This window comes from Ovis canadensis, chromosome 22 (assembly GCF_042477335.2).
Source record: "Ovis canadensis isolate MfBH-ARS-UI-01 breed Bighorn chromosome 22, ARS-UI_OviCan_v2, whole genome shotgun sequence".
In the NCBI taxonomy this organism is placed as follows: domain Eukaryota; kingdom Metazoa; phylum Chordata; class Mammalia; order Artiodactyla; family Bovidae; genus Ovis; species Ovis canadensis.
In genome coordinates, this window is record NC_091266.1 from 66215734 (window position 1) to 66240088 (window position 24355).

The following is a 24355-nucleotide window of genomic DNA, read 5'->3' on the forward strand; positions in this document are numbered from 1 at the left end:
CTCCCTGAGAGATGGGGGCACTGGCAACTGGTCAGGGAGTGAACGGGCAGGCTGCCACTCGGTGGGTCCTGGGCTCGTGCAAGGACCAGCGCAGGACCTCGGGGTAGGCCGACACCGAGGCAGCCACTGCCCGGAGCGCCTCTGCGGCCCTCCTCCCGTCAGCCTGCGGTCATCCAACTCCACCCTAACGGGTGCTGGACCATCTTCTGCCCCCCTGCAGGCCGCCTCCCTGCCCATTGGGCCAGGCCAGCCAGCCTGGGTCATTCTCCTGGCACCCTGGGCAGACCAGGCCAAGGGCCGGGTGCCGGGCAGGCCTGGCAGTGGCTGTGTGCCCACAACCAAGGACTGACAACTTTAGGGCAAAGTCCAGAGACCTAGGGAGAGGCTCCTGGCCCAGCTTCCCTGGGTCAGAGCCACTCGGAAGCTCCTCCCAGCCCCAAGGGGCCTTCAGCACCGGGCAGTCCGGGAGGGGGCCTGGAGGAGGGGACGTGGGTGAGGAGGAGGTGGTGTCCTGGAGCCCCCGGGGTCGATCAGCCCGCTCTGAAGGACCCTACATTTTAGCCAGGGAGTCGGAAAATCCCCCAGGCCTTCCAGAGGCCAGGAAGCAGCCAGGGACACCGCAGAGAGCTTGTGGGCGGGGCTGCCCGTTGAGGTCCTGAACTGCGACCCTTTAAAATGCAAATCCATCTGCCAGTCAGCTGACTCTCCTTTCACTATCCTACCTTGTGGAGACAGGGTTTTTAAAAATGGCTTCCATGCTCACTCAAAAAACCTGGCGTGCAGACAGGTTGGGTCCCAGGCCGAGAGGGGGCGGGGCGGGCCACCCTTCTCTCAAGTCCTGTCCCCTCTCAGCTCTGAGACACTGCCCCCTCGAAATTGGGAGCTCCGGCGCTGTCCTTGGCCGCCCCCCCCCCGGTGCCCCCCAACACATACCACTGCCCCATCGCTGCCCCCAAAGCCCAGCTCATCCTGGGGTGTACCTGCCTCTCCACCCCAAATGGCTGCTCCTGCTGACACCTGGGAGTTACCCCAGAAGTCCGCTTCCTCACCCCAACCCCAGGCCCCTTTCAGAGGCTCCCCGCCTGTGCACCCGCACACGAAGCGCTCTAGCCCTGCAACAGGCTCTGGGGCCCCTTCTCCATCCAGGGGAGGCCTGCAGGCGACTTTATCTCTGGACACCCCCATCTGCACACACTCCCCCGTGCACACACTGGCTCGCTCCCATGGTTGGGGGGGTGCCTCTGCCACCTCGGAGCTGACTCACACCAGCACTGCCCAGTTCCTGGTGCTGTGTCCCTGGTGCCCGGGGAAGAGCAACGCCCAGCAGGCGTCTCCACCACTCTGGCGCCTGTGCTGAGCCAGCGGGCAGCCTCTGGTCAGGACCCCTCCGAGGGCCAGCAGGGGTCCCTGTTGCCTGGCCTTTCTGCTCCAAAGCAACCATGCCCAGCTCTGGAGAGAGCAGGCTCCAGAAGCCAGGGGTGCGGAGAGCAGTCACGAGGAGGGGGCCGTGGCGGGCACTGCCCGAGGCTTCCTGGGCAAGGAAGGGGCAGGCAGTCGTCTCCGGGAACCCTAGCCTCAGACCACCCCGAAGGTGCTTGGGGCCAGACTCTAGCTCCCGGGCCTCGATTCCCAGCCCGTACAACGCAGGGCGGTGTGGCGCTGCGAGGTCGAACACCTCCCAGCTGGCTCCCCGCGCAGCGATGCCGCCCGAGGGCGAAGCCGAGCGGCGCCGCGGCGGCCCCACTGTCCGCGGCGGCGCCGGGGGTGGCGGCCCCGGCGCAGGTCCGAGCCTGGCTGGTCCTGGCCGCCTCGGAGGGGCGGGGCCGGCCAGAGGCGGCGTCCGGGTCGTCAGGACAACCGGCCGCCCGCCGGTCGCGGGTGCCCAGTCGAGCGCCGCGATCCCGGCTTAGGGAACCGGGCGGGGCCGCGCGGCGCTCGGGGCAAGGTCACTGCAACAGACCGGGCCCTGGGGGCGGCCCGGGGGCCCGAGCCGCGTGCGGGACGCTCAAGTGCTCGGCAAAGTCGAGAACGGGCACCAGGCTGAAGGCTCGCCGGAGCGGGGCCCGGGCGGGGGTCCCGCGTCCGCTCCGCGCCGCACCCACAATGCCCCCACCCGCGGCCGGGCTTGCGCGCCGGCGAGCCCCGCTCTCGCTCGGGAAGGCTGTCCTTCCCATTGTGACCAGGCCGCGTGGCGCCCTGGCCGCACCGGGGGTCGCACAGAACCCGCTCCCCGCGGCCTGGCGACTTAAGACTTGAGGACAGATCACCCTCCCTCGGCCCGCGGCAGGCAACCCGGGGCCGAGAGCTTGTCCTCCCGTCACCCGGGGAGGCGCCGAGCACACGGGGGTCGTCAAGTGCTCCCCTGGCGGCTGCGGCCGCCGCCGCGTCCCCTCGGTGCCCCGCGCCGCCGCGCGCCGGCCCGCCGGGCTTCCTGCTCGCGCCGCCGAGACTTCCTCCCCGCGGTGCCCGGGTGGCTACCCGAGCGCCAGACCCGAAGGTGGGGAACCCGGGGACTCGAGAACGGAGGGCCGGGGCGAGGAGAGGGGGCCACACCGTGGGGCCGAGACGGGCAGGCGCCCCTGGTCGATCCCGGCCGCCGAGGAGGGGTCCCTGGGGCCGGGGCCCGGGCGTTCTCCCGGCGCCGGCTCTCAGGTCTTCCCGGCTGGCGCTCGCGGCCGGCGTCGCCGGGGGTGGAGCGCGGCCCTGCCCCATCCCGGCCCATCCTGCCCCCTCGGTGGGGCTCCGCAGTGCGTCTCCGCGCCGGGTGTGGAGGCCGCACGGCCCGGCGCGCGTCTGAGGGCGCCGGTGCCCCGCGCGCCCCTCCCCGCGCCCCCGGCCCGCTCGCGGAGGCCGCCCCGAGCGGAGCTTTGTGACGTCAGGCGGCCGGCGGGCGGCGTCACGCGCGGGGCTGACCCGGCGCGGGGCGGGGGCCGGGCCGGGACGCGGAGCATGGAGCCGCGGGCCGGCTGCCGGCTGCCCGTGCGGGTGGAGCAGGTCGTCAACGGCGCGCTGCTGGTCACCGCGAGCTGCGGCGAGCGCAGCTTCGCCGGGATCTTGCTGGACTGCACAAAAAAGTGAGCGGGGGCGGGGGCGCGAGCCCGGGACGCCCCCGGATTCCCCTCGGGACACCTCCCCCCTCCCCCCGCGCTGGCCCGAGGCCGGGGCCCGCTCCGGGGCGGGGCGGCGTTGCGCCCGCGCGCTTTCGTTTTCCCCAGCCCCAGTTTCGGGGTGCGCGAGCGCGGCCGCCTCTCGGGGGGCAAAAGTGGTTCTCAAAGTCGTCGCGAGTTTTCGGGCGGGGGGTCGCGCGGCCGGGCGGGGGGCAGCGGGGGGCGCCGGGCTGGAGCCCGGGCGCGGCGCGTGGATCCCGAGCCCCCGCGCCAGCCGCCGCGATGCCGGGCTGCTAACTCCGCACGTCTGCCATAATTAACGCACTTTTCTTTGTTCAGACGCACTGTTGAATTCGGCTCTGTTCAGAATTGTCATCCGTTGGTGTGTGGTGGGGGGGGGGCCCGTGCGCTGCCGCACTTGCCTGGGGGTCACTCACAGGAGGGGGCTCCGCGGGCCCTGAAATGCCTCTTCCGGCTGGCTCCCGGGCGCAGTCGGGGCTGAGGTGAGGACAGAGTGTCCGGCGGCAGGATTTGAGAACACTGTTTGGGGTTGCGGAGCCCCCAGGCGGAGCAGGGATGAAAAGAGACACGCTGCAGAGCTGCGAGGGGGCGCCCCGCGGGAGCCGGGCGCCACTGATGGAGGGGTCCCCGGGCGGGCCTGGGGCAGGTCCACGCGAGAGGCACCTGTGCGCCGGCGGCAGGGAGCTCTGCAGCGGGAAAGTCTCCTGGATACAGTGTCACATGGTAGAGCTGTCGCGCAGATAAATGATTAGGCATTAATCAGGCGCTAATGTCTCGAGGCTCCGGCTGGGCCTTGTCCTAAACCACCTCCCTTCTGCAGAGGCCCAGCTTCGCCCCTCGGTGCAGGTCGGGTCTGTGCCCGCGGCGCAGACGTGGCGGGAGGACCGTCACCTTTCCACAGTCGCCCTGCTGGCATTATCTCCTCATTAGGTGTGCCAGAGCCATTTATGTGCAAGTCACGTGATGTAACATATGGCCTCCCAGGTGACTTGTCACCCTGCTCGGAGCCAGCTACTGCAGAGAGCCCTTGGTGGGGCCCGGTGACCCCCACAGGCTGCAGGCACAGCCCCTCGAGAGGGCCAAGCCCGCGCCCTGGGGTGGCCAAGGTCCCCTGCCGCCAGTAGCCGGCACTCCCCCGTCAGGCAGGCCGCACTCCAGCCTTCCTGCACAGCCCTGCCTGGCCTCTCCTCTCGGCAGTGGACACTTGCAGGGGCAGTGGCCCCCACTCCCATTTTCTGGGCTCCCTGACTCAGGACAAAGGAGGCTGCAGGGTAGACTCGTGGCTGGGGGTGTCTGCGGAGGCTGCAGGCTCACTGCCCTTGCTCTCTGCCTCCAGCCAGGGCTCCAGGCCCTGCGGCCTGTGGGTGCCCTGGTTCAGAGATCTGCACGGCTCCCCACCCGCTCGTGGAGGAAGCGGGCTCTGCTGGGATCCCAGGATGGGAACTGGCAGCTGTAGGGCGTGTGGGCATCCGCCCTGCCACGGCCACATGAGGCTGTAACCGGAGCCGCCCACGGAGCCAGGGGCTGGGCTCGGTGGGCACAGCTCAGCTGGGCAGCACCCCTTTCTGGCTTGAGTGGGCCCCCCAGTCCCCACAGAGAGTCTGAGGCTTAACCTGGCCTCTCCCAGCTCCCCAGTTGTCTGAAGCCTGGCCCCAAAGCTGTCCCTGCCCCTGCCTACCCCACCTCTCCTCTGCGGTCACCTTCAGTTTCATCCTGATCTCGGTTTTCTCCCATAATATTATGAGTTGCAGTGCTCAAGTTTACAGCCAGCTTGTCAGGCAGGGTCCAGAGGCCTGGGCTGGGTGTCCCAGGCAGAGGGGGCCTGGCCTCAGGCCTCAGGGTCCCCAGCACCCACCTGCCTTCCCTAGAGCACTCCCCCTCCCCCCCACGCCACAGGGGCAGGGCCAACCAGCCAGGCCCCTTCCCCGGGCGTGGGTACTGACGGGCAGAGAGAGCAGCTGGGGGCTCGGATTGCAGGCACCGCCCCCCCTCCCGGGGCCTGCAGTCCCCAAGCAGCGGGCTGGTGTGGGCTCAGGTCAGGGCAGCAGGCCACTGCGCCCGCGGTGCCCCCGTAGGGGGCAGGCCGCTCACCGCTGTGTGTTAGCCTTGCTGGAGCATGCGGGCAGAGCCAGGGGCATCCTCCGGGACGGGCAGTTCTCACAGGGGCCCAGCTACCAGTGTTAATTTAAGGGCACTCGGGAGGCGGTGCCCCTCGCTGCGGGCCCTGAGCCGAATACACGTGTGTCCTCGGAGGCCGAGGTCCCGGGAGGTGGGAGGCGCTCGGTGCCCAGTGCCCCATCCAGCCTTGAAACCTGCTGCCTGGCTGCCGTGTGGGCTGAAGCTAGGTCTTTGGGGACTCTTGAGTCCGCACCCGGTCAGCATGCGAGGAGACGGCCTGAGCCTCGGGCCCACTCCCCGCGTTTCCTGCCGCACCGCCGGGGCTCCTGTGTCCAGGCTGGGGCCCAGGCGGCTGTGGGCGTTGTTTCACGGGCGACTTGGGGGTGTGCCTCTGCTCAGGGACCTCATGGGGCACTGCCCAGAGACAACGAAGGCTCCAAGAGGGGGTCCCCAGGCGGGGCGTGAGGGCCAGCTGCCTGCCAGGCCTGGCCTTGACCGCTGAGCCGGGGGTTCTTCAACTTCCCAGTGTGAATCCCCCAGGCCATCACCACGCAGACTCCTGGGCCCCTCTGCTGGAAAGGTTGGGTGTGGGCCTTTGTGACCTGCCCAGGGGGGTGGGGTGAAGGAAATGGCAGCCCACTTCAGTACTCTTGCCTGGAGAATTCCATGGACAGAGGAGCCTGGTGGGCTCCAGTCCACAGGGTCCCAAAGAGCCAGACACAACTGAGCGACTATCACTCACTCAGTCACTCAGCAGGGCGGCGACCGAGGCTTCTGGAGACTCAGTCTCTGGAGACCAGCCAAGAATCGCCGCCCTGGCTGGACCCTGGGCAGGGGGGCCCCTGCTACATCCTGGGTACACCCGCCCAGGCCCCACTGGCTCTTCCCCTGCCCTCGGGGAGCTGAGGGCGGGGGTGCCCAGTGCACCGCTGGCTGGCATGACTTGCAGCCAGCGGGCAGATGCCTCACTGGGGGGCCAGGCCCACATGGCTGATCTCTGGAACGGGCGAGGGATCCTGGGGATCCTGGGGATCCTGGGGATCCTGGGGCAGGACGGAGGCGGCTGGCCTTGGGCTTCTGGGGGCATCCTCGGAGAGGTGAGAGGGACACAGCTGAGTCGTACTGGGATGATGCTGATGGTTCTAAAACCCTGGGTGCAAGATCCTGGGAGCAGCTGGGGCAGAGATCCTAGGGTGCTGTCCTCAGGGTGGGGCAGGCCCCTGGGTGTCCCTGGGGGAGGAGCAGGGCCCCCTGTGTGGCCCTGGGGGAGGGGGGCAGGGCCCCTGGGTGTCCCTGGGAGAGGGGCAGGGCCCTCTGTGTGGCCCTGGAGGAGGGGCAGGGCCCCCTGTGTGGCCCTGGGGGAGGGGGGCAGGGTCCCCTGGGTGTCCCTGGGGGAAGAGGCAGGGTCCTCTGGGTGGCCCTGGGAGAGGGGGGCAGCGTCCCCTGGGTGGCCCTGGGGGCCCCTCTGGAGTCCAGGCTGCACTTCCTGTCTCCCGGCTCCCTGAGCAGAGGTGGACCTCAGGGCATCTTGGCGCTGTCTGCCTGCCTTTCCCGCAGCACCCGCCCCTCCCCTGCCCCGGCTCCGGCCCTGCGGCCGGCTGTCTGTCTGGCAGGCTGTCTGTCTGGAGGGCCGTCTGTCTGGCAGGCCTGTGGGAGAGAGAAGCTGCTGTGTGCTTTCTGAACCAGCGCTGGGGCACTCAGCCGGCCTCAGGGTGGGCCTCGCCTGGGGGCACGGGGCTGCGGACTCTGCCTACACGGGCGTCCATTACAGGGTGTCCGCTGCAGGAGGCTACCCTGGACCCTGGCCTGGGGGTGGGCCCCTGGGGCGCTTCTGTTCCAGGAGCCACGTCTTCCCATCTGTTTGCAGGACGCCAGGGTGGCCTCTCCCCATGGGAGGATGAGGCAGGAAGGTCTGGGGAACTGGGCTGGGCCCAGAGGCTGCTACTGGGCCCCGGGCCTGCGGAGGGGAGGCCATGGTGGGCGTGCGGGGGGTCTCGCGCTCCGGCAGGCTGCCCAACTGGCTCCTCCTGGCCGTGGGTCGACCAGGACAGCCCTGGGGGCGTTGCTCAGCTGGAGGCACACATGAAGCCCAGGACAAGGGCCGAGGACGGCCGGCCAGGCCCCGTGCCCCTGTGGGCGGCTGTTCCCTCCCCTGGACAGTGGGGGACCCTGGGCACTCTGTCTCCTGTGCCCTTGGGGGCAGAACTACCCTGCTCTGGGATCTGACCCCCGATAAGCCTCATGGCCGAAGCCACCCTTGCAAACTTCCCACCTTCTCACCTTGGCTCTGTCCCCCTGTCTGTCCTCAGGGCTGCGGTTTGCTCCAGGCCCCCTCAGGCTTCCTGGTCTAAGCCGGTGTGGGGGGGTCTGCTCCGCCCGTGGGTCTCCCCAGCCCCCAGGCTCCCCTCCCAGCTCCTTCTCCCGACCTCGGGGGCGGCTGCCTGGAGGGCCCAGTAGGCTCTGACCCTCAGCACAGCAACGGGCGGACAGTGGGGCCCAGGTCCTTTCCCAGGGCCTGGCAGACCGTGTCTCTGGCCCCAGGCCCCCCACCTTCTGCCAGGCCCTGCACTGTCGCCGTGGGGCTCTGCCAGGCCAGCCGTACCTCCGTCCCTGAGTGCAGGCCCACGTGGGCATAGCCCAGCCTTGCCAGGGGCCCAGCCCCACGGTCATGCACAAACCTCAGTGGTGCCACACCTTGTGCCCGGGGATCCAGGAGGTGCCCTGTGGGGGCAGGCTGCTGAGGTCCTTCCCTGAGAGAGAGGCTTGGGCTGGAGCCATCTCTGCGCCCCAGAGCAGCCGAGCTGGGGGCCAAGCACAGACCCTGCCCGCCCCCTGGCCTGTCCCAGCCTCCCTGTCCCAGGCGAGAGCTGGGATGGTGACCAGGATGCCTCACGGGGCTGTAGACGGGGCTTTGCCCACGGCCCCTGGCTGGGCAGCCAGGGTCCTGCCGGCCCTGTTTACCCACCGGCAGGCGTGGGTGTGGCCAGGGCCAGGGCCTGGAGGCCGCTCCGGGAAGGAAGTGCCCCAGTCACGGGGCCTGCTGTGCCGGCCACAGCCGCGGTCCCCGGCCACCCACCGTCTGGAGGGAGGCACCGCCTTCGGGCCGCAGCCCCGTGCTCAGGGGGGCCTGCACCCCAGGGCGGGGCTCATGGCCTCCACGGCCTCCTGGTTTGATCTGCTGGGGCTGGAGGGACAGGGGGGTCGGGATCGACTGCCAGATCGCCACGGCTGCCCACCACCCCAAGCAGAGTCTGCCCTGAGGGGCCGGGTCCCCACTGCTGGCCCCGGGCTGGACGCTGCCCCTGGCTGGCCCTGCCGCCCCCATCTCCCCACCTTTCTCTTCTGCACCCCTCGCCCCCTCCGCGCTCAGTCACACTCACAGGTCACAGGCCACCAGTGAGCCGGCTGAATGAGCTGCATCCTGTCGCCAAGCAGAGGACAGGAGGCCAGGGCCCTGGTACGCCGGACCTCTGGGCACTGAAGTGCGAACCTTCCACCCCCTGCAGCAGCTCTACCCATGAAGACTAGATTCAGGGGAGATGGGCTGAGATAGGGTTCCCTGAATGGCTTTGAACTGGGACTCCCTGGTGGCTCAGACGGTAGTCTGTCTGCACTGCGGGAGACCTGAGTTCCATCCCCAGGTCAGGAAGGTCCCCTGGAGAAGGAAATGGCAGCCCCCTCCAGTATTCTCGCCTGGAAAATCCATGGACGGAAAAGCCTGGCAGGCTACAGTCCATGGGGGTCACAAAGAGTCAGACACAACTGAGCAACTTCACTTTCAGACTTGATAAAGTTTGATGTGATTCCTGGGTGGCGCTAGCAGTAAAGAACCCACCTGCCAATTCAGGATAAGAGACTCAGGTTCAATCCCTGAGTGGGAAAGATCCCCTGGCGTCAGGAATGGCAGCCCACTCCAGTAATCTAGCCTGGAGAATCCCATGGACAGACGAGCCTGGTGGGTTACGGTCTACAGGGTTGCAAAGATTTGAACATGACAAATGGCTTAGCACAGCGCGCAGCACTGGGCGTTTACTGGTGATCTTGAATTCAACAGAACTTGGACGGTGTTCCCATGGCAGACATGCCCTCCCGTGACGGACCATCAGGGAGGCCGTGGGCCTTTGCCCGCTGCCCTCAGCCCTGTTGCATGCCCTCTTGCCCGCCTCTGTGGTCCATGCTTCTCAAGTGGCCTGCACCCAGCTCCCAGCCTCCTTGTGTCCCTGGGCACCCACCCCCTGGGGGGGCGGGGAGGAGCCTTCCAGCCAAAGGTGCCCAGGGCCACCTGGTGCAGACAGAGCTGCCATGGGGGGTCAGGCGGTCTCAGCAGCCTTGGTTCTTCTGGGGAAGAGTAGAAGCAGAAGTCCCTTGGAAGCTGTGAAACAGCAAAGCTCACTTATCTTTTCTGCTGTGATTGAATTGCACAAGGGAGGGAGAGACAGAGGTGCAGTATTCTAAACTCTTGTCTGAAAGTCTGTTCTGTGCTGGAAAATGAAAACTAACAGCTTTTAGCTTAAGCGGTCTCACAGATGGAGTCGCGTGTGTTTGCCGTTGTGTATCGCTGCTAGGGGAGGTGCAGCCTGTTTGGGCTTGGCTCTCGTTGTTTGGAGCAGTGTTCTGCGGCTTCAGGAGCGGCTCCTTCATGAGATGTGACTTCAGACGCCCCCAGCACGCAGGCCGGCTGGCCAGCGCTCTGGAAGGGTGCTGCCCTGAAGCCTTTCGAAGCAAGCGCGTGCCATTCTGGGGAGCCCTGGGGTGCTGGCCACGTGCTTGGCCTCAGCTGTGGGTCCTTGCGGAAGGGCGGCCTCCTGCCTTCTCTGGACCTGCAGGACGGAGGGGAGGGGCCGGGGGTACCAGGCGGGAGGGGCGGTCCTTCCAGGTCAGAGTGGGCACGGGTGGCCTGTGGGGGGGGTACCCTCGCCTGGAAGCAGCATTCAGGGCGGAGCGGGCTGACTCTCACGCCCGGGGCTTACTGGGCCTGGCCGTGAGTGGCCTCCGCCCCCAGACACACTCTGCCCCGGGGAACCTGGTCCCATGGGCTCTCCTGGGGCTGAAGGTCCTCCTGGGGATGCAGTTGGGATCTTCCTTCTGGGAGTGTTTCCCTCAGGGAGGAGGGGGTGAGCCGATGAGGCCTGTGGGCAGGGGCCACTGGCCACCCAGCAGCCGGGTCCCACAGGCTGGGCCAGGCCTGTCCAGGAACGGAGGCCCCATTTGCCTGCTTCCTGGGCCTCCGGGTCTGCGGCTGTGAGTTCCCCTCGTTCCAGGAACGGAGGCCTGGACGGTCAGTGCCTGTCAGCCCGTGGGCTTGATGCTGAGCACCTGATTTCAGAGCACGCAGCCTGCTACTGGGCTGCCCCGGGCGGGTGCTGGGGGTGGGGGGGGGCGTGCTCTGTTAAAGCCGGGAGATCCTGCTGGGCCCCCGCCCCTCACGTGGGGGCTGGGCGCGGGGGTCCTCCCTGTGCTGACCGCCCCTTTCTGTCTCCCCACGACCAGGTCCGGCCTCTTCGGCCTGCCCCCGTTGGCTCCGCTGACCCAGGCCCAGGACGCCCCTGTCAACGGCTGCCTCGGCCCGTCCCCTGCGGAGGGAGACGCGGAGGCCATGCCCCTGGGGACGGGCCCCCCGGTGCCTGCCGGCGGGGACGGGCCCCCCGAGCCGCCCCCGCCCCTGGTCCCGCCGCTGCCCGCCGGAAGCCTGCCCCCGTTCCCGCCCTACTTCGAAGGCGCCCCCTTCCCGCCCCCGCTCTGGCTGCGGAACACCTACCGGCAGTGGGTGCCGCAGCCGCCACCCCGGGGCGTCAAGAGGACCCGCCGGCGCCTGTCCCGCAACCGCGACCCCGGCCGCCTGGCCCTGAGCCCCATCCGCCTGCGGCCGCGCCAAGTGCTGTGTGAGAAGTGCAAAAGCACCCAGAGCCCCCCGGAGGCCAGCGCCGGGCCCCCCGCCGCCCCCCGGCCGCGCAGGGAGCCCCGCAAGCCCGAGGACGCCGACGGAGGAGGTGACACGGCCGCCGCCAAGAGGAGCAGGCGCGAGCGGCGGGAGGAGGTGCGGGCGGGGGTGCCGCGGAGCCCAGCCATCAAGATCTCCTACAGCACGCCCCAGGGCACCGGGGAGGTGGTGGAGATCCCCCCCCGCGTGCACGGCTCCCTGGAGCCCTTCTGTCCACCCCCGGCCTCGCCCGGAGGCCCGGACCCTGAGCCTCCCAGGGACCGGCCAGCCGTCGGCGCCCCTGCCTCCATCCCCAAGCTGAAGCTGACGCGGCCCCTGCCCCCCGGGGCCTCCCCGCCGCCCCCCAAGATCCGCCTGAAGCCGCGCCGCCTGGGGGCTGGCGAGCAGGAGCCCGTCTACAGGGCTGAGCTGGTGCAGGAGCTCAAGGGCCGAGGGCCCCCGGCCGACGGCGCCGCCCCGCACGGCGGGCTGGCGGACTCGCCCTCCGCGAGCTCTGGCGAGGACGACGACTGCAAGGGGTGCCCGCGGAGTGCCCACGGGCCCAACAGCGCCGGGCCGGTTTTCCTGGCTGCCTGCCCCGGGGGGAGCGGCTGCGCCGGCGAGCTGGCCTGGAGCGACAGCTTGGACGAGTCCAGGTCATCCGGCTCGGACGCGACGCTGCCGGACGCCTGCGACCTCTCGCCCGGCGGCGGCGTGCCCTCTTCCTCCAAGGGCACGAGGCCCACGGTCCCACCCCTGACGGTCAGGCTGCACACACAGAGCGTCTCCAAGTGCGTTACTGAGGACGGGAGGACCGTGGCCGTAGGGGACATCGTGTGGGGTAAGGTTCACGGCTTCCCTTGGTGGCCGGCACGTGTCCTGGACATTAGTCTTAGCCAGAAAGAGGACGGGGAGCCCTCCTGGCAAGAAGCAAAAGTCTCGTGGTTTGGTTCTCCAACTACGTCATTTTTGTCTATCTCAAAACTGTCCCCTTTCTCTGAATTTTTCAAACTGAGATTTAACCGTAAGAAGAAGGGAATGTATCGGAAAGCTATCACAGAGGCTGCCAATGCCGCCCAGCACGTGGCCCCAGAAATAAGGGAGCTCTTAACCCAGTTCGAAACGTAACCCGGGTTCCCACCCAGGTGAGTGTGTGCGTGGAGGGCTGCCTCCCTCCAGCTGCGCTGAGCCTGCGTCCGTGGCTGGGCTGTGCCTCCAGCCTGGGCCTCGGTGAACCAGGGGGTGAGGGACGCCCTTGGCCAGGCTGGCTCGCTGCTCCGAAACGGGTAGTCTGGAAGATTGTCCTGCTGGCTGGCAACGTCCCCCCAGCGTTTCGGGTCACAGAAGAGATGCTTTAAGAGCAGGCGAGTCGTCAGCCACCTGGGCAGAGAACAGAGCTAGTTTGTGTTTTGTGGCCATTTTTCAAAGGCCACAAAAGATCCGCTTGCTCTTCCATTCACCTTTTGGAGAAAGGGGCGAGCCGGTGGCTGGGGTGGGCGCAGGAGGGGCTTCCTCTGTCTCTCATTCCCTCCCAAACGGACGAGGTGATCTCCCTCCTGGCCTTCCCCTACTGCAGGCTGGCGGGTGCGTCCAAGGGTCCGACTTCGCAGGAGGGAGGCAGGTCACTCCGCTGCCTTCCCCCAGAGGTGGTGCCTGTGGCCCAGCCCCCCTCTCCTGGCGCCAGGGGGACTCGCCTTCATCGACTGAGGCGTGGTGCCTGCGGCTTGCGGCTCCAGGCTCCTGGAGGGCGTCCGGGATCTGCCCCGTCCAGTGCCACGGCCTCCGTGTCCACCCCCAGGGGGACTCTGTGAGAGCCCCAGCCGTGGCCCCACCTGGAGCCTCCATGGGGCTGAGCGCCCCCAGGTGGGGTGGGTCACTGTGTTGCCTGTCTGGTCGCCTCACGGGGCTGCTGGGGAACAGTGAGGGGCCGAGCCATGTGCTGTGGGCACTCCCGGGGCCTGAGACGCACGGAGGTGGGGTTGGTAATGTCTGATGCCCCAGCCCTGGCCCTGGGCAGTGGCAGATCCGAGGGCTGGCCCCTTCCTCTGCTGGCTCCAGGCAGGCTGTGGCCACCCGAGGCTCCAGGCTGCCTCAGTGGATCACAGTGGGCACATCGGGGTCCCCAGCGCGGGGCAGCCCGTGGCCCCTTCCTGGCCCCGTGGCCTCGGGCTGGCGCCCCTGACTCAGCTGGGGTCTGTCCTTCATGTGGGCCTCCACCCTCATCTCTGGACCTTCGGGTGACCTCGTCTGGCCTGGCTCTTCAGCTCGTCCACCTGTCTGTGCTGACTTCCCGGGCAACGCCAGCCTTCAGGGCTGGGTGGGTCGGCTGGCTGGTGCCCGGGGAGGGGGTTCAGGGAGTGCTTGCTGCCGCCTCACTGCTGGGCCGGCTGCAGCAGGTCCCGGGACTGAAGAAGCAGGGACGAGGGGCCCGTCTGGGCTGAGGTCCCTGCTGGGATTCTTGAGGCCTTGTCTCCCTCCCCCCATTCCCTGTGCCTCCTGAGTGCCCCCAGGACTCTGGGCACAAACTCCTCCCAGGAACCTGGCACATTCCCCATCGGTTCTGGCCTTTGTGTGGGGTGTGGGCGTGGCACCGCCCTGTGGTGGGGGCGTCAAGCCAGCGAGGGTGGCTAGTCAGGGCACCCCGTGGGGAGGGGCCCAGAGAAGGCCCCAATGCCCGGCCTCCCATTTCCCTGGCATCTCTCTGTTGCGGCCACATCCCGCTGGCCTGGGGACCACTCGGATCCTGTCTGTCTCCGTGCCCTTCCGCTCCCATCCCGGCCCACCCTGTCTCTGGCCTGGGGCGGAGGGCAGCTCGCCCACACACCCCGCGAGAGCAAAGGCAGCCCCTTAGGCTCAGGTTCGCTCTGTTTATCTGGAGGCAGAGGAGGAATCTCACCAGACAGGTTTGCCTGCTGCGGGGGCCTGGCTTCTGGGGCTCTGGGAGCTTGGGGTGGGGGGACGGTGTGGGGGGGTGTTGCTGAATCCTTTCGGCGCCAAAACAAAGTGGTTTTGCTTGATGGGCTTTTGGGTTTTGTTTCTTGAGGATTAAAGACTGCACTGAGGTTTCTGCCAGCCAGGTGGTTGGTCTGTGGGCGTCAGCCAGCTGGGGTCTCGCGCTTGGGTGGGGTCTGTGGTCTTCCGGTGGGCACACTTGCTTTCAAGCGTCAAGTGTCTGGAGGGCAGCCTGTCCGGCCTGCTCTCTGAAGGGGAAACAGGAAGCCGCCTTCGCTGGGGAGGGTGGACTCCCCGGTGGGCTCCCCGGGCGAGCTGAGGGCGCTGGGGCTAGCCCAGGGGGTCCCTTCAGAACCTGTGTGAGATGCGGGTGGGGTGCCCTGCGGGGTGCTGAGGGCAGGGCCGGGGTGTCCAGGAATGGGGTGCCAGAGGGTGGGCCCAGGGCTGGGAGCTTGGCAGGAGGCCTGCTGGGAAAGGCAGTCCTGCGGCCCCACGTGGCTCCTCAGCCCAGCGCAGGGCCCTGCCGTCCCTGGGGGCTGATGGAGGCTGTGCCAGGAACGTGGGGTTTGGACTCCGGAGAACCCCGCAGAGGGGGGGACAGGTGCCCAGACCTCGACCCCGAGATGCCCCGTCCCCTCACAGGGCTTCTGGAGGCTCCACTGGGAGGTGGGTGACCGCGTGAGCATCCTGAGCTCCCCAGGGGCCGGCGGCCAGGGCACTTGGGAGGCCAGCAGGTCCTGCCCCTGGCCCCATGTGCCTCGGCGGGGAACAGGCACCCAGCAGGCGCGGACGCGGCCCCGTCTGAGCCCCAGCTTCCCGTCTGTCTTGGGGTAACAGCGGCACGTGCCCGCAGGGGGAGGGTGAGCGAGCGACCTGTCTGCCTGTGTATTCCGGGCTCCTCTGCGTCCCCCAGTGGGGCAGGGTTGTGCTCCTGACCGAGTGGGCCGGGCAGCTCCTAGTGGCCGCTGATCGGGGTGAGGGCCCCGCAGGTGTGACTGATGGGGGTGCCCCCGGGCAGGGCGGGTCGGGCCCCCCACCTTCCAGGTGGGGTCTCCCTCCCCACCCGCACACCCACCGGCCCAGCCAGGACCAGATGCCCTGCTGGACGCGGACGGAGTGTGCAGTCACCGCGGCCCTCACGGCCGGGGGAGGGCTGTGACTCACCTCCCCAGATTCATGTGCGATCACGCACAGGAATGTGCCGAGACGGGACAAGGGCCCTCCTGGCCGAGCTGAGTGGGACTGGGGCTCTGGGAAGGCTTCCTGGAGGAGGTGACATTCAGCCAAGATTAGAACAGGAAGCTAATAGGGTGAGGATGGGCATCGGAGGCAGGAGGGAGCCAGACTTGTTCCTGGGGGCAGGGAGAGACCACCAGCTGTGGCCTTGCCCTCAGAGAAGGGGCGCCACGGTGGGACATTAAGCCGGGGGTGACGGTTCTGTGTTGGAAAAATGCCCCAGCTGTGGGCAGCAGTGTTGTGGGGGGAGGCTGTGCCAGAAGACAACAGTTGAGACCAGGACAGGGAGTCAGGGGGCTACGGGGAGCAGGGGCAGAGGCCCTGGGGGACAGGCTGGGGCTGCTGGGCATGCCCAGAGCTCCGGGACCCCTGCGCCCACGCCAGCCTCAGCACCTCGTCAGCGTCCCCGTGCCTGGGTCTGAGCGCAGAGGCGGCTCGGGGTCTAGCCTCAGAGGAGGGTTGGGGCCAAGTGGTGGTTCAGGGCTGGCAGGGGCGGGGGGGTGTAGGGAGGGGGCCCCGTGGAGTGGGGGAGCTCGGAGTGGTGGAGAGGCAGACAGCAGTGACCAGAGGTGTGAGGCTCCTGGAAGCCCAGGAGGGAGGCCAGTGGAGAGGCGGGCGGGCCCAGGGCCCCCAGGGAGGTGGCAGGCGAGTCCAGATGGGGTGGGGGCCGTGCCTGGCCCACAGGCCCCACCCAGGGCAAGCATGACGGAGCCTCTACTGGACATGGGGTCCCTGGGAGCGCACCCTGGGCCCTGGGCAGTCAGGGGTGTGGGAGCAGCACCCAGGTGTGCCAAGGCCCCGCAGAGCCGTTCGCCTCCCTGGGGTGAGTTTCCCGTCTCTCAGCCTAGCGGGAAATTCACAGGCCTCCCCGCCAGCCGGGCAGGCCCCAGGCAGCTGCTTCCTGCAGGCTGGAGCTTTCGGGGTCTCTCAGCTGTGCCTCCCTGGGGAACTCCTGGTTTTGCTGAGCGGAGGGCACCCTGGGGCAAGCCTCGGTTCTGTGGCTTCCTGAGGCTGCTGTCCCAGATGACCTGTCTCAGGCCAGTGGGAAATGCAGGAACCTCTGGAGGCTGAATGCAAAACCCAGGTTCTCTTCCTGGGGCTCCGGGGAGGGTCCTCCAGTCTCTCGCAGCTGCTGGGGGCTCAGGCTCCCCGGGCCCGTGGCCGCACCAGCAGCCTCGTTATCGGGGGCCCCCGCTGTGTGGAAGCCATGTCTTCCTCTCACCACGAGGCCCTGGGAGGCCCCTCCAGCCTCATCCTCTCTCTCAGAGCCCTTCTCTCGTCACACCTGTCACGCCTTGCCCACCGCTCCGGGGAGGACCCCAGTCGCCCACCGCATCCTCTGTCCACTCAGCAGCCCCGGCGGGTGCGGGAGCAGCTTGCGTCCCTGTCCAGCTGGGCTGGGGGTCCGGGGTGAGGGAGGCGCCCTGCCCCGCAGGGAGGCTGTGCACACGGCTGGGCCCCAGCAGCACTTTCAGCCTCACTCTCCTGGGAACTGAAGACAGCAGCCGGGAAGCCAGCCCGGAAACCCTGCAGCCTGGCTCCAGGCAGCCACCCCGCCTCGCCCCGCCGGAGGCGTGACACACGGGCGGAGGCCGCCAGATCCTGTCCCCAGGCTCCGGCTTCCTCCTGGGCTTCTCCCTCCCAGAGCTGTATCTGCGGGCCCAGCATCCCAGACAGGCTTTCAGTCCAGCTCAGTCCAGTCGCTCAGTTGTGTCCGACCCTCTGCGACCCTGTGGACTGCAGCACACCAGGCCTCCCTGTCCATCACCAACTCCGGGAGAGGCGTTGCTTTCTTCCAACTCTGAATAAAAACGTGCCTCCGCTTCTCAGCTGACTTCCGCCTTGCTTTCAGGGAGCTCAGGTTGTCTGCGAAAGTGGTAATTATTTTGTTCCAGAGGAAACTCAGGCCTGTGATTCGAGGCCCGGGCCCCGCCCCTCTGCATGGCCTCCCAGGTGGGCACCGGGCAGCACAGGACGCGGGCCTGGGTGTGCGGACGCTCCTCTGGGGCGCTGGGGTCCCTGCGGGCCGTGGGAGGGCCTCCAGGGCCTGTGTCTTCAGGGATAGCAGTGTCCCTCCTGCGGGTGGGGCCTCAGCGGGCCAGGGCCCCCACGGACAGCTCCAAGTGCCCGTCCCTCTTTCCCCCAGGGTCCGAGGTCCCTGGGTGCGCGGGTAGGGGCTGACCCAGGCCCTGAGCTTTGCTCCGCTGTGCCCCGGGACTCGGGTGGGACCCTCCATGGGTGGCAGGGTCTCAGCTGCCTTCCGGAAGGCCCTTCTGTCCAGTGACCTGATCTGCTCCTTAGCCACGCGCAGCGACCGTGGCCACCTGCAGACGCGGTCTTCAGACGAGGGTCCAGGTCTTCCAGCTGACCAGTTGCCTGTGGTAAACAGGGCTGACCCCTTTCATCCAGGCCGATGCCCCTTGATGCATCGCTGTCTGTGGGCTCCTCAGACCCTGAGTCCACCTGGGGAGCACAGCCGTCCCTGGCCACGGGCCTGGCTCTCCACCAGGACACGGGATTCCGTCTCCGTGGCATTTCCAGCCTAGGCCCGGGGCCCCCCATTTCCCGAGGGGCCCTGGGTCCTCTCTGGGTCATGGTGTCCGGCCGTCCTGCCTGGGTGAGGGCTGCTGGCGGAGGGTTGTGTTGTTCCCATGTTGTTAATCACCCTTCACAGTTCAGAGACCTGGAGCTACTTTCTTTCAGGAGCAGAGATCGTGATGTCACTTGGACTCTTCTAATTCAGATTTTTTTCACTTGTTTACCGCTTTATTTGTGTCTCTGCCCCCTTGTGCTGAAATTCTTGGTTCTTAGTGACGATAGCAGTCTTCCGTGTGAAGGCTGGCGTTTGCCAAATGTTAACGTGCAGAGACTACATCATACATGGAATCATTTGGGACAGGGAGGCCACCAGCTCGGCTGTGGCGATCTGGGGGAACCCCAGGCCTTCAGGGGACACGTTGGAGCCCTGTTCCCAAGTCATGGGGACAGGGCCCGCTCCGGGGTCGTCATGACCTCAGACACCGTTAGAGTCACTGATTCCGTCTTTCTTTCCACCTCTGGAGATTCCTGTACGTTCCGGTTGGTGTCTGTAATTCGGTGCATGTTACGGAGGGTCCCCGGTCAGTCTGAGCGTGGTCCAGGCTCCTTGGGGCCAACCCCGTCCTGCAGGCCGCCTTCCCGCCGTGCTTGCTGTGTTCATGACGGAAGCGGACACACAGGGGCACCACCCACTGGCTCTTGGCTCCGAGTGGTAAGGCAGCTGTGCCCAGCCCTTCCTGTGCCCCCTGGCCGCCACTGCCTCATCAAGGAAGGGAATCCTGAGTGCTCTGGGCACGGCCGTGACCCCGACGGGCCCCAGACCTCGGGGTTCCCTGTCCCGGCATCCTTGTGGGTCACGGCTTCTTCACACCCCGGTCCTGTTCTTTGTGGTCCTGTTGGGGTCTCCCCTTCGAGGAAATAGCTCCTATACACTCAGACCCACACGCTGCCCGGCACGCAGGAACACCCACGGAGGCCTGGGCATTCTGCACGGCCCGCCCCTGCCCAGCTCGGTGCTGGGTTCCTGGCGCCCTGCACGCTGGGCTGCAGCACCCTGGCCTGCAAGCGGGGAGACAGGTCCCCAGGGAGGCTCTTCCCTGTGCAGCAGGCAGCCCTGGCCTTAGGGAGGCAGAGCCGTGCCCGGGCGTATCCGCCCACTCAGCACCCTGGGCAGTGGGAGGCGCTTCCCGTGGGGAGGGCGGAGCCTGGGGACAGGCTCTGGGCCAGTTGGCTTCGGCCGCACTGTGCCTCTGGGTCGAGAACCCTGAGCTGGGGGCACCCACAGCTCCTCCCCATGGCAGATCTGGACAGGTAGGGGGCCACTGGCTGGAGGAAAGGGCTACCTGGGTCTCTGGATGGGGAAGTGGGCCACGTGTCAACCCTCCGCGTGTCCCCACAGGGAAACAAACACAGCCTTCCAGGCTGCGCCCCAGGGAGCTGGCGTCCTGGGACCCGCCCCTTCCCTGGTTACCTGGCCAGGGTCTCACTGGACCTGGTGCAGCCTGCGTGTGGCTGAAGGGACCACGGGACCAAGCAGGGGTCTGGTCAGGCAGGTGCTCAGGGTCCACGGCCAAGGCCGTGCTGGTCTCCGCAGGGTAGGGGCAGTGCCTGTGCCTTAGGCCTTCCTGAGTGACGAGGATGGGGCGGAGCTGTGGCAGAGGCCCTGTGCGTGGATGTGGAAGGCTATGCGCCCGCCAAGCTGCCCTGGGCCACCCTCCTAGGTGTCATCCATGAGTCCACAGTCACCCCCCGGGGCTTCCTCCTGGGGAGCCGGGAAGGTGAGCTTTTCCCTGGATGCCTGCCGAGAACGTGTACCCCTCCCGCAGTGCCTAGGTGGGGTGCAGGACAACGGGCCTGGGGGCTCTGGGGGTTGGCCGGGTTGTCGTGGTGAAGGGACAGGGACCACCCTGCCCAGAGGGACACCCCATTATTGAAGCGTGGTGGTGTCGGCCGCGGGGATGCGGGGGTGAGACCCGAGGCCTTCCGAGAGCTGCCGACTGGCCGCCTCAGGCAGGGAGAGTCAGACAGAGAGGCAGGGCCCGACCCCCCGGGCCGCCGCATCCGTGTTCCTCCTGCTGGGAGAGGCCTCTAGTCGCAGAGGGCGCAGGCTTGTTGGGGCATCTCCCTAACAAGGGCCATGGCTTCAAAGGGGGTTGTGGCCATTTGAATCACCCCCAGGTCTGGTCTCTCTGCAGCGACGTGGGGTTGCCTTTGATTTGAGCCCCTTTAAATGCTGAAATGTTGCATTAACGGGGCACTTGGAGTTTCTGAGTGTGGCTGTTCCCATAGATGCTATGACCCACCTCTGAGGCGGTGGGGAGGTACGGGGGTGGGGCAGAGCAGGGTCCCTCCTGCAGACCCCGAGTCAGGCTGCCGAGTAAGGCCGGGAGCTTCCCTGGAGCCTTGTGGGGAGGAGAGAAGTCAGCCTGATGACCCGCTGCGGGCGGGCGAGCGTCCGTGTGTTTTGCTGCCGTGTGGCCAGTGGGCTCACTGCTCGCACACCTGGGCTGAGGCGTGCCCAGCTCCCTCCCGGTCGTGCCTGCCCCTCGGGGACTCGGGCCACCGCGGGGTCATTTGCATTTCTCTGTGCAGATCCATCTCCGGGTTTTACATTTTGAACAGGAATGGAGGAAGGCTTTGGTTCCTTGTTCACCGTAGAGTGAGCTGTTCCTGAGCGCATCTCTCTTTGCTGAATTTTTTTAAATTTATGTGTTCACTGTTAGCCGTGTTGGGTCTCTGTTGCTGCACAGACATTTCTCTGGTTGTGCTGGGCGGGCCTCTCATTTCTGGGGCTTCTCTTGTTGTGGAGCCCAGTGTCTGCAGCCCCCGGCTCGGGGTGCACGGGCTTGGCTGCTCTACAGCCTCTGGGTCTTCCTGGACTAAGGCTGGGACTCCTGTCTCCTGCTTTGGTGGGCAGGTTCTTCACCCCCGAGCCGCCAGGAGGCCTGACTCAGGCTGGGACTCATATCCCCTGCACTGCGGGCAAGTTCTTCACCCCCGAGCCGCCAGGAGGCCTGACTCAGGCTGGGACTCATATCCCCTGCACTGCGGGCAGGTTCTTCACCCCCGAGCCGCCAGGAGGCCTGACTCAGGCTGGGACTCCTGTCTCCTGCTTTGGTGGGCAGGTTCTTCACCCCCGAGCCGCCAGGAGGCCTGACTCGGGCTGGGACTCCTGTCTCCTGCTTTGGTGGGCAGGTTCTTCACCCCCGAGCCACCAGGAGGCCTGACTCGGGCTGGGACTCCTGTCTCCTGCTTTGGTGGCAGGTTCTTCACCCCCGAGCCGCCAGGAGGCCTGACTCGGGCTGGAACTCCTGTCTCCTGCACTGCGGGCAGGTTCTTCACCCCCGAGCCGCCAGGAGGCCTGACTCGGGCTGGGACTCCTGTCTCCGGCTTTGGTGGCAGGTTCTTCACCCCCGAGCCGCCAGGAGGCCTGACTCGGGCTGGGACTCCTGTCTCCTGCACTGCGGGCAGGTTCTTCACCCCCGAGCCGCCAGGAGGCCTGACTCGGGCTGGGACTCCTGTCTCCTGCACTGCGGGCAGGTTCTTCACCCCCGAGCCGCCAGGAGGCCTGACTGAATTTCACCCGAAGCAGCGCTGCCTGGGCTTTCCTGGAGCTCAGTCGGTAAAGAGGCGGCCGGCAACGCAGGAGAGCCAGGTTTGATCCCTGGGTCGGGAAGGTCCCCTGGAGAAGGGAATGGCAAACCCACCCCAGTATTCTTGCCTGGAAAATCCCAGGGACAGAGGAGCCTGGCAGGCTATTACAGTCCATGGGATGGTGAGAGTCGGACACAACTTAGAGGCTAAACCACCTACCAGAGTCACCTACATTCACGGTTTGAAAGCCCACCAGTGACATGAAATATGTGACGAAAGGACTTCTCGCCACGTTTCTACACTCCTCCCGCTGCTTGTTTCAAGGGTTCCCAGCGTGAGCACTCTTCATAGGCAGTTTTCCTGTGGAAAAGGAAGATTTTGCAACCTTATAACCCCCGTTCCCCTGCCACACATACACGCAAGCATACTGCTGCTGCTAAGTCGCTTCAGTCATGTCCGACCCCATAGACAGCAGCCCACCAGGCTCCTCTGCCCATGGGATTTTCCAGGCAAGAGTACTGGAGTGGGGTGCCATTGCCTTCTCCACATACAAGCATAGTTTCTGGCTAAATCAAGACTCGGTGCTGATATTAAAAATTGCAGCTTAATCCACGCAGGTAATTATGGCGAATTTAATTTCTCTTCAGCTCCGTTCTCTGCAGAGTTGCGTTTCCCTCACTGTGGGCCGTTTGTGCGTCATCCCTGGGCCCCAGCGCTCTTAGAGAAGTGGAGACCCCAGCGCCCCGGAGACGCCGAGCGTTTGTTTCCGTTTACGACCACCCTGTGAACAAATCTCTGAAACGTGGTGGCGTCAGACACCACCACTCGGTCATGTCTCATGATTCTGCGCACCCCGGGGGGCAGGCGCCCCGGGGGGCAGGGGCAGCTGCGAGGGCGTGTCCGAGGGGCTCCTGGCCCTGAGGCCTGGGCTGGGGTGGCAGGCCCCAGGCCCCCACACCCCTCGGGGCCCCTCCCTGGGGCAGGCTGGGCTTTCCTGCAGCTGGGCAGTCTCGGGGCTCTCCGAGGCAGCCCGCCCTCGGGGTCTGTGCCGGGCCCCGGCCCAGCCTGCCTCTCATCCTCGTGCAGGAACAAGTCGTGGGCGGGCAGCCGCAGGGCGCGTGGTCCTCCTGTTCCTGTTGGACACGGGGCCTTGCCCTCCTCCTCCTCCCAGGCTGCGCCCCGTCCCGGAGCCTCCCAGGAGGACTGGAGGGCTGGAGGGCGGGGGCGCTGGTGGACACTATCCCCCGTCTGCTGCACTCAGGAGGCCCCCTCCCTGCAAGCCCCCTGCTTTCCTTGGTTGGGGGTTGACCCTGAGACGCTGGGCTGAGGTGTCCGCTGCCCCTGTGGCCAGGTTCACCTGCTCGACAACCGCCTGGTCGTCAGATGGGAGACGGGGGTGCGTCAGGAGGCAGGGTGGAAGCCTGGGCTCCCCACCCGCTTGAGAAAGGATTTCCCTGTCCAAGGTCTGTTCCCCTCAGCCCCTGGGGGTCTCCTGAGCAAGGAGGGTGCCTCTGGTGGGTGGGGCTCCCATTACACCCCACACTGGGGCCTTCTGGGCCATGCGCCCAGCCATCAGCTCCCCGAAAGCCCAGCCCCAAGTGGCTGGAAGGTTCCAGAGCGGCCTGCCTCACTTCAGCCTCCATGAGCCTTGCCCAGGGCCGGGGCTGCCAGACCAGCCTGTGGTCTGGGTCCCTGAGCCACGGAGGATCCCAGCCCTTCCCCAGGCAGGCAGGGTGGGCCCTGGGGGTGCAGGGGTGGAGGGCCCTGCCCCAGGAGAGGGGGCAGGACACCATGGGAGGCAGGACACCTGGGCTGGTGGGAGCTGGGGGTGGGGGTCCCTGAGGCCCACGGAGGCCGAGGGTCAGGCCCAGGAGCACTCGGGGAGGGCACTCTGGCCTGGCGCTGGCCTGCCCCTTGCCCTGGATGCTGACATGAGCTACTCCGTCCCTCTCTTCCTTCCCCCAGGTCACCAACGCTGAGGGAAGGCCTGTCTTCCCGCAGCTCCTGACTGCGCGGGCGTCCTTCACACCCCCGCCCCACCCGAGGATGCGGCGAGCCTTCTGGTTGGCTGTATGCGGAGACCCGGCCCTGGGGTCAGCCAGTTCGGACCTCTGCAGGGAGCCGGTGGGTCTGCCCGTGAGGACTGACCCCCACCAGGCGCACAGCGGCTCCTCTTAGCCAAATGTATTTATTCCCACCACACAGACTCAAGCTTTTCTGGTTCCTCAAAGGCCAGAGTCCAGCAGGGAGGGCAGCCCCGCCAGGGCAGAGCACCCGGCACCTCCCTGCCGGCCTGGGCACGAGCAGCTGCACGTGGTCTGCCGCCGCCCGCCGCAAACCCTGACCTGCCCGGGGCTCCCGTCACGCCGGGCGCATGGTCCCTGCCCGTCCCAGGCTGCCGCTCTGCAGTCAGACCGCAACGTGAAAAGAATAAACACCTCACCTGTCGTTTGTAAGAGTCGGTTCCGTTCCCCTTTTTGTCACTTTAAAGACAGAAAAGAAGATAAAGTCAGCTCTGCGCTTGGTTTAAATGCAGGAGAATAAAGAGACGTGAGCGGAAGTGCCCTGGCTCCGGCAGGCCTGAGCTGTGTGCCCCCACGGGGGCCACCGACCCCTCGGATACTGGCGGCTCTGAGGTCACGTCCCTTCTTCCCTGGGGGCCGGGCCCCTGCTCTGCGGGGAGCACCCCTCCTCTCGGGGGTCTCGGCCCAGCCTCTCCTGGCCCGCCCAGGGCTTTCTGACTGCACGACGTTTTTTGGGGGGAAGCGACAACTCAGGAGGTAGAGAACTTTGCTCAGGTTTTTCGCTGTGGAAGCTCTCCCCCTGGTTTCCTGGTTTGCTCCTGTGGAGCTGAGTGACATCCCAGAGT

At 67.0% G+C, this 24355-nt stretch overlaps 1 protein-coding gene across 2 annotated transcripts; it reads left to right on the plus strand.

Annotated features, from left to right (window-relative positions):
• The first annotated feature begins 2466 nt into the window (after positions 1-2466).
• Positions 2467-23942, plus strand: PWWP2B (PWWP domain containing 2B). 2 transcript variants are annotated; one of them, XM_069567806.1, is made up of 3 exons: positions 2467-3074; positions 10737-12311; positions 23452-23942. In XM_069567806.1, exons 1-2 carry the CDS (start codon positions 2950-2952, stop codon positions 12292-12294), a joined length of 1683 nt encoding a protein of 560 aa, XP_069423907.1. In that variant the 5' UTR covers positions 2467-2949; the 3' UTR covers positions 12295-12311; positions 23452-23942. The 2 variants fall into 2 exon arrangements, with proteins under 2 accessions (XP_069423907.1, XP_069423909.1); XM_069567808.1 differs by having other exon boundaries at positions 2733-3074; positions 10737-12007.
• The last annotated feature ends 413 nt before the right edge of the window (positions 23943-24355 follow it).

Bases quoted from the DNA above. Each gene is read 5' to 3' on its own strand.
- PWWP2B (XM_069567806.1), top strand. From the start codon at position 2,950: ATGGAGCCGCGGGCCGGCTGCCGGCTGCCCGTGCGGGTGGAGCAGGTC. The intron at 3,075-10,736 runs GTGAGCGGGGGC...CCCCACGACCAG, and splicing joins TTGCTGGACTGCACAAAAAA to GTCCGGCCTCTTCGGCCTGC.